Source organism: Hoplias malabaricus, chromosome 4 (assembly GCF_029633855.1).
Source record: "Hoplias malabaricus isolate fHopMal1 chromosome 4, fHopMal1.hap1, whole genome shotgun sequence".
Lineage (NCBI taxonomy): Eukaryota > Metazoa > Chordata > Actinopteri > Characiformes > Erythrinidae > Hoplias > Hoplias malabaricus.
The window spans coordinates 71,072,563-71,088,876 of NC_089803.1; the positions used below are offsets into that span (position 1 = coordinate 71,072,563).

The window sequence follows — 16,314 nt, forward strand, 5'->3', positions numbered from 1 at the left end:
GTCTCTTACATAAAGGGATTTTCATTTGATTCTCTTTGAGTCGAGATAAATAACTTAAATGTTGCTTGTCAAATTCATGTTGATTCTTAGAATAAAGTACACAAAGGACACACGTCTTTTGCCTGAATCATTATCTTCCTGTGAGATGTTTAATGTAATGTTAATGGTTCCTGGAGTTTATAAGCTCTCTGTCCACTCTGTGAGACACTCCTCCCTCGTTGGTCCACCTTGTAGATGTAGAGTCAGAGACAGTAGCTCATCTGTCGCTGCACAGTGTGTGTCGCTCGTCCTCTAGTCCTTCATCAGTGACACAGGACGCTGTCGGCTGGATGTTTTTGGTCGGTGGACTGTTCTCGGTCCAGACACTGAGGGGTTTAAAAACTCCAGCAGCACTGCTGTGTCTGATCCACTCTACACCAGCACAACACACACCTACATGTTTTGTTCTGCTCATTTATTAAATCTCACCAGTGTCCATCTTAGAAGAGAGGAAAAATGTAAAAAAATACGTTTACATATTATATACAACATATGGACATATGTTTTTAGAGCTCTACCTTTACAGCAATTAGTAACTTGGATCTACAAACAGGACAAAGTGGATTTCTTTCTGAGCAGAGAAGACATTGCGGCTCCTCCATCCATCAGCTTCCTGCAGAAAAGCTCCTCCACAGCTTTCAAGAGCTGGAAGAGGAAAATAAATACACCACCAGTTAGCATCAGGTCCTCCACAGCTCTGGGTCAGACATTTCTGAGGTTACAGCAGGGGTTTTATTTATTATTTTCACCTTTAAAGAACACGTGAGGCCAAATATTACAGCCACATTAATGTAGGGCTGGACAATAATTCCGTATCAATATAAAATGTTTCTTAAGTCGTGGTGGGTCCAGAGCCTACCTGGAATCATTGGGCGCAAGGTGGGAACACACCCTGGAGGGGGAGCCAGTCCTTCACAGGGCTAGACACTTTCAATATTTCAATATACGTTATTTACAGCATCTGTCACGGACTGACGGTCATTAGAGGGCGCTGTCGTCAGTTCAGCATTCAATTTAAAATTTAGTTTAAAAATACAGGAGGTCCTCGGGTTACGTTAGTCCAGAGTTACGATGTTTCGTGGTTACGACACATCTCCCATTAACTGTATAAAGCCTTGATTCGACTTAAGTGGTTTTGCGTCGTAAACGTAACGTGAACTTCGTGTTTGGTGTGCGCGGCGCGGCGGAAGAATACACGGTCACACGGCTCGGGACCGAGGAGGATAGGTGTTAGGATACGATAAGTGCTTACAGTATGTTATTTACGTACAGTATATGTGTATGTTCCGACTTACACCGACAATCGGTTTACGACGTGACATAGGAATGGATCAACGTCGTAAGTCGAGGACCCCCTGTACTAATATTGACAAAGCCAAGAGCTTTATGTTTGATGGTGATGTGATGTTTGTTCTTTGTTATGGAAGATTTATACGTTGCTAATATTAATATCGGATTTATACCGAAATTAAGAAATATATCGTGATATAAATGTTGGCCGCATTGCCAGCCCTATACTCAAGATTTGTACTAAAAGTACCTCCTCCATCTGAATAAAAGTACAAAGATAACAGCAACTAGAAAGGAGCCCGCTGACACCTAGTGGCCTGGTTGTATCAGATACTAATGCGGTCTTAAACACAGATTCACTCTATGAAGCATAAACGCAGCAATCTCACGTGAGGTGGACTTTTACATAAAATTATTTTAAGCAAATCACTATTAGAAAGATTGTACGCCACTTTTCTGAGATTAGAACTGCGTCTCCTCTGTGCTCCAGGGTGTTTGTGCGGGTTTGGACACCATGCTGTGAATGGAGTGTGAACACCTGATGCAAACGTCTGGTTTCATAGAAGATACAACACAGAGAAAGAGATTACCTGTCCATGGTGTCAGTCTCGAAGTTCACAGCGCTGGACTCAAGCTGAGAGGTTGAGGACTTGAGTTTACTGGTGTCTGTGTGACGAAAAACACACGTTAGTTTGAAAAAGACACAGAGATACTACAGTTTTGTCCAGAGGTTTGGGAGTGAAAAGTAATGCACGCCACCCTCTGCACAGTTTAACACAGACACTGCTTTGATAGTGTTTTGTTTGAGAGTCAAAGGCACCATGCTCTGAGGTGGTGCCGGTGATAAACAAGGACACTCTCTTTGATGTGAAGCAATAAACACCAGCAGTTTCTATGTGACGAAGTGAGTGTGTGAATAATCAGTGAGTGAGTAATTAGTATGTCTTAGTGAATACGACTGTGATTGAGTGTTTTAATAAAATGATTATGAGTATGGTGTTCTCCCTTTGTCTGCGTGGGTTTCCTCCGGGTGACTGTCTGTGAGGAGTGTGGTGTGTTCTCCATGTGTCTGCGTGGGTTTCCTCCGGGTGACTGTCTGTGAGGAGTGTGGTGTGTTCTCTCTGTGTCTGCGTGGGTTTCCTCCGGGTGACTGTCTGTGAGGAGTGTGGTGTGTTCTCCCTGTGTCTGCGTGGGTTTCCTCCGGGTGACTGTCTGTGAGGTGTGTGGTGTGTTCTCCCTGTGTCTGCGTGGGTTTCCTCCGGGTGACTGTCTGTGAGGAGTGCGGTGTGTTGTCCCTGTGTCTGCGTGGGTTTCCTCCGGGTGACTGTCTGTGAGGAGTGTGGTGCGTTCTCCCTGTGTCTGCGTGGGTTTCCTCCGGGTGACTGTCTGTGAGGAGTGTGGTGTGTTCTCCCTGTGTCTGCGTGGGTTTCCTCCGGGTGACTGTCTGTGAGGAGTGTGGTGTGTTCTCCATGTGTCTGCGTGGGTTTCCTCCGGGTGACTGTCTGTGAGGAGTGTGGTGTGTTCTCCATGTGTCTGCGTGGGTTTCCTCCGGGTGACTGTCTGTGAGGAGTGTGGTGTGTTCTCTCTGTGTCTGCGTGGGTTTCCTCCGGGTGACTGTCTGTGAGGAGTGTGGTGTGTTCTCCCTGTGTCTGCGTGGGTTTCCTCCGGGTGACTGTCTGTGAGGAGTGTGGTGTGTTCTCTCTGTGTCTGCGTGGGTTTCCTCCGGGTGCTCCGGTTTCTACCCACAGTCCAAAAACACAATTATGTAGGTGGATTGGAGACTCAAAAGTCTCCATAGGTGTGAGTGAATGTGAGTGTGTGTTGCCCTGTGAAGGACTGGCGCCCCATCCAGGGTGTGTTCCTGCCTTGCACCCAATGATTCGGGGTAGACTCCAGACCCACCACTGCCCTGAACTGGATAAGGGTTACAGATAGTGATAGTGAACGAAGAAACTGTGAAGAACATGACTCATTGCTGCTTTAACACATGAGGGAAACGTGACACAGTGTTGGTTAAACCTGAAAAGCATGTTTCTCGCATGATATGACTGTACTGCTGTTATTCATTTCATTATTCTAGTCCTGTCTGTAGTTATAATGAATTTACAGCACATTTCATACTCGACAGCAGCTCAAAGTGGTTAATAAAAAGAAAGGATGATGTCAAAATGAGGAACATAAGCACATCATTAAGGAAATAAAGTAGTAAAAACACTGATGGAGAGTAAAATAATCTAAAATCTATGGGGCAAAGAAAAGCGACTATAGAGCTATGTCCAGATCTACAGATAACGTCTCCCTCTACACACTCCCTCACACCTTGCAGCCAGCGGATCTGGGTGGCGGGGCCGTAGCCCTGCTCGTTCTTGGCGGCGATGCGGAAGACCACGGCGGGCCGGGCGGAGCAGTCGATGTGTGCGTTGCTCAGATTGGCGGCGCTGACGATGCAGGAGGTCTTAGTGCCGCGGTAGATCCGTATAAAACCCAGCTCCCCAGGCTTCTCCCCAACACCGCCCTGAGAATTCCTCACCGCCAGGTAGATAGAATATTCCAGAATCTTCCCCGATGGAGACGTCGGAGACTCCCAGGTGATGTGTACGGAGTCGGGAGCCTGAGAAAAGCGGAGAAACCACATTGAAATGATGCGCATCAGCGACTAATCTTTAACTGTGTTTGAGACAGAACTGATTTCAATAAATCAATAGCCATTATATTATTTATTATATTATTATACATTATCACCTTTATAAAATGCACGTATTAAATTGCAGAAACCCCTACCTCCTCCTGGGAGTACAACATGTCATCAAATATTGCTCTGAAATATCAGTAAGATCTAAATATCTGTCCTAGGCTACTTTTTTCAAGTGCAGAGACTTTAGAATGGCCCCGCCCCCTCGTCTGAGTCCGTCCAATCACATCGCATTTATGTGAGAGCACAAAGACGAGGTTAAACTCAGCAAAACAGACGCCACGAGCGCGGAGAAATAAGAGCACTGAGTAAAAACGGAGAAGAAAGAGAACAGAGTGAAAACGGCTAAAAACCAGAGCTTCTGCTCCTCGCTCCTCACTGCTGTTTTATTAAGGCCCCAGAACTGTTTACTCATGGAAAAGGGGTAAACAAATACTAATTAATAGCTTAAAGGGCGATCCTTGCCCTGTTTTTCAAATGGTCTCCACCCCACTCCACTCTACTCCAGCTGTACCCCACCTACCTTGGTGATTTTGACAGCAGAGGGCGCTCCAGGGAATCCCGGCTGGCAGGTTTTAAACTCACTGACTGGACTAAAGTCTCCCTGTCCACAGCTGTTCAGGGCTGCCACTCTAAAGCGGTAACAAATGCCAGATGCAAGCTCCTGCTTCTCCCGGCCCTCGAAACTGTGAGGTCCAGGCATCTTCCACTGGAGAGAGAGACGAGACACAAAAGAGAAAGAGCTGTGGTGAGAACAGTGCTTTAATACTTTTATAATCCTGAGAAAAATAAGGATCATATGGTTAATGTCATACAGCGGCTGTAAACTGATCATTAGAGATACGTGTTAATGACTGCCATTCAGAAAAAGACAGGGGTGACTGAGACTGACCTTGCCATCACTGGAGAGTCTGTCGCTGACGGAGGTGAGATAGAAGTGTGTAACCTCAGAGAACAGCGTTTTAAAAATCCCCACATCAAACCAGACGGATTCTTCAGAGCCCTCAGTCTGAAGGCCACAAAACAGACCATCAAAAGCATGTTCTTAATTACAGCAAGTACCCAGCGTTCTCATAAACACACAAACAGAGCTTGTTCATACCTGCTGTGAAGGTCTGTGCCGACTGTCTTGTTCTGTGGATCAGAATAAAAAGGCACTGTGTGAGTGTGAACTCTCCAATATGCAGGTTTTTTTCTTTTTAAATGCTGCTTACATGATGTTTACATGAAGTTTACATTTTCAATAATTTCAATCATTTGTTGTCTGTAACCCTTATCCAGTTCAGGGTCACTGTGAGTCCAGAGCCTACCTGGAATTATTGGGCGCATAATACATAATACATAATTACACATGCACTCACACACTCACACTTATGGACACTTTTGAGTCTCCAATCCACCTACCAACGTGTGTTTTTGGAAACCAGAGCACCCGGAGGAAACCCACGCAGACACAGGGAGAACACACCACACTCCTCACAGACAGTCACCCGGAGGAAACCCACGCAGACACAGGGAGAACACACCACACTCCTCACAGACAGTCACCCGGAGGAAACCCACGCAGACACAGAGAGAACACACCACACTCCTCACAGACAGTCACCCGGAGGAAACCCACCCAGACACAGAGAGAACACACCACACTCCTCACAGACAGTCACCCGGAGCAGAGCTCTTGCACATTGGCCATTCAAATTCAATAAAAATGAAGTTTAAGATTTAAGAGTGTTAAGATTAAGTATACACTTAAAATGATGGTCCTACAAGGGTCCTTTGATAAAGAAAATGTTTCTGTATAGAACCCTAAACACTTTGGGGGTGTTATTTGCATCATGAAAGGGTTCTTCAGAATGACAGAGAATGTTTAGAAAAGGGCACCAAAATTGTTCCTCTATTGTTACGATGTCAAGCTTGTTACAGTAGAGAAAGCATTTTTGGTACCATGTTTGACCCTTTTCAAAATGGGGCTGTACCATTTATAGGACATTTCTCCATTAGTCTGAAAACCCCTTCATGTTGCAAGAACCCTTTAATCATGCCAAAGGTTCTTCAAATGTTCAGGGTTGCATTCAGAACCATTTTTTTTACCAATTTTTACTGTATCCTTGTACCAAACTGTGGGGTCCAAACGACGGTGCGAAACAAATAGTGAATTTGGTTTACTATTCCACCTCTAATACACAGCAATATGAAAATCCATATCCCATAAGAAGGTCCTGACTGGAGTGGATAGGGTTAACTCATGCAGTACGTACTTCCGTGGACAGCTGTCTCTGGGCGTCCCTCCACTCTCTGGTCTCTAGCTGGTGGATCTGAGGCTCCTGTGGGCGAGGCTGGACATGGAGTGATACACTGCAGCTGAAGCAGGTAGCACTCAGCCGCAGGAACAGGGCGCCAGGCCACATGCAGCATGCTGATAGTCGACTTGACCAAAAACACAGCGGCGGGGGTGGACGGCTTCTCTGTGAGGAGCAAAAGACGAGCCCGTTTAGGGGAGTTTAAAAGTTGTGTTTTTTAACACTGAAATCTCAGCCTTTCTCGAAACATCTGGAAAAAATTGATCTGTGATGCACTGCGTTACAGCTTTGTCTTGTTCTCCACAAACGAGTCTGAACCAATCACGGTCTGTTATTCTAAAATATGTTAATGAGAGGAGAGCAGCTACAGAGCATGCACTAATTGAGCCTGTGTGTTTGAGATGTTTGGACTGCGCAGTACCCAAAACGATATTTCAATTATAGTCCAGAACCTCACCAATCTGCACCATTTAAGGTGGAATGAAAAATAAAAACATTATGTACAGTGAAGAAAGTTGTGGTTCTTTACATTTATGGAAGGAAACTTTAGATGACGTAGGTTAAGATATGGGCCTCAGAAGGTAGACATGGACCAGCTGAAACGTCATAGTTCAGTGGGCCTCAAACTGTGGTGTACACGAAGCAGCAAGAGGTGGTACGTCAAATGACCTCGAAAAAACGTACTACTTTTATGCCCCAATGAAATTAATTCGTTCTGTAGAAAAATACACACACCATAGTTGATTACGTCTGTAAGGGAAGGTGGTGGAGTTAGCGTTCCCCTGTTCTTTTCCCAGAAGGACAAAATCCAGAGGCAAAAACAGGGAGAAACTAAGCAAGAATTCTGGACATGTGAAGACAAAATAGAAGAAAACTATGCCATTCTTCGCATCATTGCAGCCCCAAAACAAGGTTTAACACAGGACCACCCCTCCTCCACCTACTACTACAAGCACCGAGAGCTGCTGTGACCTGCTCCCGGCGCCACGCTGTTTTCACCTGGAGCCTTTTAAAGAACTGACCTCTTCTCATTTTTATTTCTTTCAAAATGTTTATTGCCCATAAATTTTCTCATAAATATATAATTGTGTTTAAAACATTCAGTTTAGGCCTGTGGTCATTTATATTCTCTCTAAAATTCCACCTTAAACAGACGCTGCACCTCTTTTCTGCTGCAAGTTTAAATAAAAACCAGCTGGAAACTTCTGGACAATTTAAGGTGGAACTGTTGCGTGATCTCACCAGTTTCCAGATACCACAGGTCTTTGCAGCACACTTGATAGTTCCACTTCTTCCTGTAGCCATCTCTCCCGCTCCAGATGTACAGCCGTGTGCCTACGGTTGACGCACAGTGACCAGCGCGTGCCTTGGGCCAGTGTTTACTGCCCTCCTCCTCCCCTTCTGCCGACCACTGCTGGCCTTCAGGGTTCAGACTGCGCCAGGTCATTGTGTCTAAGGAAGGAAAGGTAATGGATCATATTCACCGAGACACGACAAAAGTCTCACCCAAAAACAAGCTCTAACCACCTGCATTTTCATTTTCAAACGTGTGAACATTAACCTTCTCAGCTGCTCTTAAAGGAACACTACGTAAGATTTGCGTTTTTTGCTCTTGGAGCTCCCCCTAGTGTATTTCATATTTACAGCACTCCAAAAGTTACATAGTGCAGTTTCTGTTTTAATATTAACATCTGGGCTTAACACATTTGCTATAATTTTACCTTTAGATTTATCTTTTCCTCTTTTTTTTTATCCTGTCATTTGTACCATGTTTGGCCACACCACAAATAAGTGCCACTATCAAAAGGTTCAGATACTGAGCAGATTGATTATTTGATTGGTCGACTGATTGACTGATGGATGGATTGAAAGTGGAAGGTTGTTATATTTGATACATACCCAGGTTTAACATGGATAATGAGTTAGTGCACATCCACTCAAATCCTGAAGTGTCCGGCATGCCCTCTGTCTCCTGGGCAGGCACCCAGCCTCCAAACACATACATCCTACACACACACACACACACACACAGAAAACACTCCTGAATTACATCACATTTCACACACTAGCTGCATACACATTACAAGTCTGTGGAAGCAATGTGACTGTGGTCAGCTCCCTATGACTCTATGCAAATGAGCAATGATTCAGGGAGGGGACTACCAATCAGAAATGAGGTCCTTGTGAAGATTGTCCCACTTTTTGTAAAATAAAAGCTTCTCCCACACTGTACACATTAAAGTAGTTTATAAACGCACAGTAAGAAATTCCACTCACACATCAGAGACATTTTAGATATGGAGCACCTTGTGGAACTGGCTTGGAACTAACGTACGAACTAAATACCTAACCAACTAACTAAATAACTTACTGACTAACTTACTTATTGACTAACTTACTAACTAACTAAATAACTTACTGACTAACTTACTAACTAACTAAATAACTTACTGACTAACTTACTAACTAAACAACTAACCAACTAACTAAATAACTTACTGACTAACTTACTAAGTACATAACTAACCAACTAACTAAATAACTTACTGACTAACTTACTAACTAAACAACTAACCAACTAACTAAATAACTTACTGACTAACTTACTTATTGACTAACTTACTAACTAAATAACTGACTAACTTACTAAGTACATAACTAACCAACTAACTAAATAACTTACTGACCAACTTATTAAGTAAATAACTAACCAACTAACTAAATAACTTACTGACTAACTTACTTAGTACATAACTAACCAACTAACTAAATAACTTACTGACTAACTTACTAACTAACCAACTAACCAACTAACTAAATAACTTACTGACTAACTTACTAAGTACATAACTAACCAACTAACTAAATAACTTACTGGCTATCTTACTAACTAAACAACTAACCAACTAACTAAATAACTTACAGACTAACTTACTAAGTACATAACTAACCAACTAACTAAATAACTTACTGACCAACAACTAAATAACTTACTGACTAACTAATTAAGTAAATAACTAACCAGCTAACTAAATAACGGACTAACTTACTAACTAAATAACTTACTGACTGACTATCTAAATGATTATCTTACGAACTAACCAACTAAATAATTTACTATATAATTAACCAACTAACTAAATATCTTAGTGACTAACCTACTAACTAAATAACTAACCAAGTAACTAAATAACTCACACACCTACCAGAAGGGACGCTACCTCATCCAGGGATTGCTCCACAAGAGTGGGTGCTATTGTGCCTTGCATCACTGAGTGCATTTATATGCACTTAATAATCTGATTATAATCAGATTTCTGCAGTTATCTGAATATACACATTGCCATTTAAATAGTATACTCCACTCCCTGATGTATTTCATATTTACAACACTGTACTGAAATCAACAAGGGAGGAGGTTTCCTACCCTCCTCCAAAAGTTACATAGTGCAGTTTCTGCAGTGCAGAACCGAGACTAGCATTGACTGAGACTCTTTAGTCCCCATCACAGCTCAGTGGAGTGCCACAAATATTTTGAAGCTGTAATTTTATGGTAAAAATATTTCATCGTGTTCCTTTAAAGCTTAGAAATCTGATTAAGGCTTTTAGCTCAGGTTGTGTATTTCTAAGTGCAGGTAAAAACATTCAGTGACACTCTGTGTTCTTGTTTTTCTAAAAGCATGTCTGTTCTACCCGAGAGTAGAAGTAAACAGAACAAAGAAAAGAGGATTCATTACTGGTTTCCAATCACATGTGAGGAGTGCAGGCTCCGGGGTAGTGGTGATGACCCTGTGGTTTGTGGTAATGACCACGTCATAGTCTCTGAAAAACATTATAAAAGTTACACTTGACTGGACTCAGATTTCACAGGTTTAGTTTAAACACAAAGACAGTAACTGATTCACTTTAGGGTTTTCAGAGTAGACCTGGGTGAAAACAAATAAAACACGGGGGTTGTGTCGTGTACGAAGTGACGTCACGTTAAAAAACAAGACTTTTCATTATTTTTTCATTCAAAAAGTTGATTTAAATTTGGTTAAAATGTATAAATAAAACTAAAATAAAAATCATAACAGCTTTTTGGAGCTTCAACATCTGCACCTTTCAGCGAGAGGCAGGTTTCCCTGTGCATCCCACACACACTCCACCGAAAACATCCTGATTAAAGTGCCCCTTAAAACCCCTCAGTACATTCACATGCCCAAAATACACCATGTTAAATTTCTTTTGTAATTTATTACCATAATGTTTTAGCAATCCGCAGCACCCTCAGAACCCCCCCATTCCTGTGTCCCTGGAAATAACTCTAGAACGACAGCGGGCTTACGCGGACCTAGGACCGATTTCTGCAAAGTCGTTTTGTAAGAACCCCTGTAAAACAAATGTGCGGGTTCTCAGAGCTCACCGAGGTCCAGCTGCCACAGGTCCGCTAACCTCTTCCCACACATGCCTCCAAAGACGTACAGCTTTGGTGAGCCTCCTCCCTTTCCACTGTACGCCACACAAGTGTGGGACTCCCGAGCAGAGGGACCGCCGCCTTTCGTTTCAGGGATGTTCCAGCCCTTCACCCCTGACTGTGTCTGCAGCTCCAGCTCATAGAAGTCATCCAGGTACCTACAGAGGGCCAAGACATCAGAGCATGGAAATGCAGGTTTAAAAAGCACTGATTATTTATTATTTTGTTTCCTATAGACTGTAGAATGCTGATGCACGTTTGTTGTGACAGTAGCTGTACGCAGAACTGTACGTTTAAAACATGGATGGACTGGGTGCTTATCGCCACAGACTCAGCTCAGTGAGACGACTGTGTGTTCTGGTACACAACATGAATGTATGAGGTTACGTTCACATTACAAGCCTCATTCATCGATTCAGTTTGTTTTGTTGCTCAGGTCCGATCTGACCGTTAAATATACAGTGGAACCTCTACCTACGAACTTGATCCGTTCCGTGACCCGGTTCGTAAGTGGAAAAGTTCGTTTCTCGAGTCAGTTTTCCACATTTAAAATAATGGAAAAGTAATTAATGCGTTCCAGCCCCCGCCCCGAAAGTCACCCTTTTTGCACTGATCTATGTTTACAACACTCTCAAATTAGTAAAAAATACATGTAGCGTTACTAAAAATAAAAGAGAAATACAGTGGAAACAGTAATAAAAAAGAAATAATAAAGTTGTAAGTGGTTACACATCGCTACCTTGAAGACGTGACGACTGGCTGGAGGAGTAACACAGGCACTGGCTGTATGACGGGAGGTGGGGGGGGGGGATAACGGAGAGTAGGTGGTGAATGTGGGGAGAGGAAGCGTAGATACGGTTTAACTTAGCACGAATTTCAGTGTCTGCTATTTACACTAATGCTAAATTGCTAAAGCTACAATGTGCTAATCTTAAGCTCACTCCAGTCTGGGGGGCGCTGGGAGACTCGCCGATTGGGGTCAGTGGCCATTTCCAGCCGCCGGCTCGGAGGAGGCTCGGGTTCGTTTCTAGAGTCGTGGTTCGTTGGTGGAGGCAAACAATATTCAAATGCCCGGTTCGTATCTTGGAAAGTTCGTTAGTAGAGGTTCCACTGTACATGTTGCATGCCCATTAATCGGATATGTATCTGATTTAGGACCAAATATAGCAGTGATTCAAATGTGGCTGGATAAAATCTGATTTGACATGTTCACACAGCCCTGAAAGAAATCAGATACCTCAGTCACATTACAGCCATAAATCTTACTCCAGTCACTTCAGTCTGGTAACGAGAACGTAGCCTAAGAGCACGGTTATCATACAAGGTACAGGAGCCTTTATCCTGACTCTAAACCTTCTCACCGTGTCACATTGTCGTTGGGGTCCTCGCTGTCGTTGGCCAGTCCTCCAAACACGTAGCACTTGTTTCCTTGAAGAGTGAAGCTGTGTCCGATCCGAGGACAGGGGGCCGAGGCGTTCTTTGGCGATCGAGGTTTCAACTTCTTCCACAGCCAGCGACTGGCCTGAGGAAACATGGCACAGGTTTAAACTTTCCTTCCCTCCTCCATAAGTTAGTGCAGAGCAGAAGCTCTGGTTTTTTGAAAGCCTTTGCACTTGGTGTCAGACGCGGAGCAGAATCAGAACGACTCGCTTTATCCCTGAGATTAATAACAGTACATTATGAACTCTACCTGTTTTTTTGGCTTATAAACACATGAAGTAAGGGAAATGTATGACACAATCTCTTTAAATTATTGATCTGTTCCCTGTACATCGTCTCATGTCTCATTCATTAATGTCATGGCCTCCCCGGGGTGCTGCTGATGGAGATCTCCATCTAAAGAATGTGTTATTGATGTGAACAGAAGTATCAGGAGTTTGAGTTCTCACCTGCAGCTCATACAGACTGTTGCTGTACTTGCCAAACTCCACCATCCCCCCAAACACCAGGATTCGTGTTCCCTCACAGACAAAGCCGTGAGCTGCACATCCAGGGGGGATGTCCCCTCTAACCGCGGGCAGAAACCACTGCTTGGAGACTTTACCACATGAAAGAAGAAAGAGGAAGACGAAGGTAAGGGCAGGAAAATCAAAGGTGCTTTACCACAGTTTGGTTGTTAAAAAACAGGGAGGCGTGGTGGTGCAGCAGGTGGGTGTCACAGTCACATAGCTCCAGGGACCTGGAGGTTGTGGGTTTGATTCCCTCTTCGGGTGACTGTCTGTGAGGAGTGTGGTGTGTTCTCTCTGTGTCTGCGTGGGTTTCCTCCGGGTGACTGTCTGTGAGGAGTGTGGTGTGTTCTCCCTGTGTCTGCGTGGGTTTCCTCCGGGTGACTGTCTGTGAGGAATGTGGTGTGTTCTCTCTGTGTCTGCGTGGGTTTCCTCCGGGTGACTGTCTGTGAGGAGTGTGGTGTGTTCTCCCTGTGTCTGCGCGGGTTTCCTCCGGGTGACTGTCTGTGAGGAGTGTGGTGTGTTCTCCCTGTGTCTGCGCGGGTTTCCTCCGGGTGACTGTCTGTGAGGAGTGTGGTGTGTTCTCCCTGTGTCTGCGCGGGTTTCCTCCGGGTGACTGTCTGTGAGGAGTGTGGTGTGTTCTCCCTGTGTCTGCGCGGGTTTCCTCCGGGTGACTGTGTGACTGAGTGAATGTGTGTGTGAAGGACTGGCGCCCCCTCCAGGGTGTGTTCCTCCCTTGCGCCCAGTGATTCTGGGGAGGCTCTGGACCCACCTGAACTGGATAAGGGTTACAGAAAATGAATGAATGAATGTTAAAAAAAACAGGATGCTGCAAAGGTTTTACTTTTTTAAAACACTAATTAAAGCCACAAATGTTCCGTTTATTTAGTTATATTTGTTAAGGAAAAGGAAAGAAGCACTAACCTGTGCTTTATTAGACACAGACACTTTACTGTACTTTGAAAGTCTTCTGAGTTATCACTAGTTCATAGCAGTTCTTCTTTTTTCTTAATCATATTAACTTTATTTACTACAGGTTCTACATCTTCATATTTCAGTCATATTTTGTACCTTGTACATTTCAACAGTTAATATTGTATGTACATACCGTACTTTTATTTTGTAGCTTTGTGCATTTAGTACTGTGAGGGACTATGTAGCTACATAACGTTTCAATCACTTTACACCAGTGTTAATGTGATGTGACAATAAACCTCATTTAATGTGATCATTTAAGACTGACCACTGGTGGACCAGCGACAGAACCACTAACTCCCACCTGTGTTGTAAACATGGAGGTCCTCTGCTATTCCTTCATTCCCACCCCCAAACACCACGATTAACTCGCGGATAGCCGCCGCTCTGTGTCCGTGTCTGGCCCGGGGGATGGGTCCAGTAAAAGACTGGACACATCTCCACACTGGAGACTCCACAGGCATTATAACACCCTTATAACCGCCTGGAACAGCGAACACTGAACCGCAGAAAAACACGGACTCCTCCACAGCGACATTGAATGTCCCGGAGTCTCGATTCTGATTGGCCACGGCGAGCAGCAGGCGGCCGTTGGTAAAGGGTACGTTCAATTTCACTACATAACACCCTACTCCCTTAACTTCCTTAACTCCCTCCAATCGTCAAAACCATGATGTGTGGGCACTGCTTATTTTGAATAACAGCGTGGTTCATATCCGCGCTGAGGATCTACATAGTACCACCTTTTAAAAAGAAACATACGCTTTGAAAAAAAAAGTATAAATAACTAGGGGGAGTGTAGAGGGCACATACTGTTTGAATTGGTCTTAAACCATTATTTTGTTCTTCGCCGAAATGGCGTCTTTCTCTCTTTACTGCCCCCCACCGACTGCTTCATGTGAACCTTGCTGTTTAATTCTGAATGTTGTTATATTGAAATCGACCATTGGATTGTTTTATGTACGGTGTTGTTAACTGTGTAAAAGGTACACACCAATCAGCCATAAAATTAAAGTTATACCTCCTTTTTTTCTACACTCATTGTCCATCTCCACTGACCACACAGGAGAACTGAGTAACTTCAACTGAAGACTTTTGTTCTGCAAACTTTATTTGCCCCATTTCATCCTGTTCTTCAATTGTCAGGACCCCCACAGAGCAGGTGTGATGTGGTGGTGGATCATTCTCAGCGCTGCAGTGACACTGACGTGGTGGTGGTGTGTTAGTGTGTGTTGTGCTGGTGTAGAGTGGATCAGACACAGCAGTGCTGCTGGAGTTTTTTTAACCCTGTGTCCACTCTGTTAGATACACACCATTTGTCCACATTGTAGGTGTAAGTCAAAATACAGTAGCTCATATGTTGCTGCAGTTTGTGTTGGTCATCCTCTAGTCTTTCAGTCACAAGACACCGCCCACAGGATGCTCCACAGATAGCAAAAAACACTCGGGCCGTTTCCGGCCAGTTACACCTCGCCCTTGTGTCATCAGCCGGGCATCGGTTTGAATCTGGGCCCAATTCTCACCCGAATGCTCGGTTCACATCTGTGCCCGCGGCATTTACAGTGACACATTGGCCTGTGTCCGGCCCACACAGCGGTTGGATTGTGGTCCAAGGCTTGATGTTCAGGTCCAAGTCTGGCCAATGTCCTTTGATTTATGGTTAATTAATTTATACCGGATCTGAGCAATTCACAATTTTCAACTGTTAAAAACGGCACCACTTAAAAGTGTATTTTTCTTAGCATCAAAATGTAAAACATCTTTAATCTGTAACCCATTTACATGAAATTATATTACTGTTAGCCCTGTGTTGCCAACATCAAAGCATATTAAACACTTCACAAATAATACATTACATTTATTTAAAAACATAGGAATATAAGAACATGACTGTAGCAGCTCAATTCCCTTTTAATAACTTAATATCACAGGAAACACTGGATGACAAGGTATCTACAAACATTTGGACATGTAACCAGCCAGCGGGGAAGGTGTGTGACCCTCTGTTTCTAGGGAAACGTAGAGGAAATTGGTCATGTGACCACATATTTTTGAAGAGTCAGCCATTTTACTCATACTGCAAAGAGAGCCTCATTGAATGAGAGGCACATTTAAGTTAAAAAAAAACATTTTTTTTTGCCTTTCAAAGTAAAATTTCTATAATCAAGGTTTGTTTATTGTTGTGTCAGAACAGTTATAGATAAGTTTAAAAACATTTCACACATGGTGTAGTGCTTTGGTAAGCTACACTATGAGTCAATACAGTTAGCATGATGCTAGCTCAAAACTGCTGGATGATGCATTTTTTCAAAATGGTGGAGTTGGGGTGATTTGTGCAAAAGGGCGACTCGAGCTCGTACCAAAGAAAATCACAGCGTCTGTGGTGTGGACGTGGTGTGTTTGACTTTAAGACGACGCTGAACAAAACGTAAAATGTAAACGCTGAGAAAAAACAGTTTCAGCGAAAAAAGCTCAATCACACACCGAATATAAACAGTGCTCAGAAAACAAGAGAGGAACCAGCTCCTAGTGACATTTAGAGAAAAATATCTCAGCTTTAGCACTGGAGCATATTTACAGCACTGCCCTGTGAAGGACTGGCGCCCCCTCCAGGTT

At 43.6% G+C, this 16,314-nt stretch overlaps 1 protein-coding gene across 1 annotated transcript; it reads right to left on the minus strand.

Annotated features, from left to right (window-relative positions):
* Window positions 1–235: 235 nt before the first annotated feature.
* hcfc2 (host cell factor C2) lies at window positions 236–14,224 on the minus strand. Its single transcript, XM_066669101.1, has 14 exons — window positions 14,003–14,224; window positions 12,667–12,815; window positions 12,139–12,299; window positions 10,727–10,935; window positions 10,059–10,143; window positions 8,221–8,327; window positions 7,564–7,773; window positions 6,280–6,486; window positions 5,124–5,155; window positions 4,914–5,030; window positions 4,545–4,730; window positions 3,649–3,940; window positions 1,920–1,995; window positions 236–684 (listed from the first exon to the last, which is right to left on the minus strand). Exons 1-14 carry the CDS (start codon window positions 14,160–14,162, stop codon window positions 678–680), a joined length of 1,998 nt encoding a protein of 665 aa, XP_066525198.1. The 5' UTR covers window positions 14,163–14,224; the 3' UTR covers window positions 236–677.
* Window positions 14,225–16,314: the final 2,090 nt, after the last annotated feature.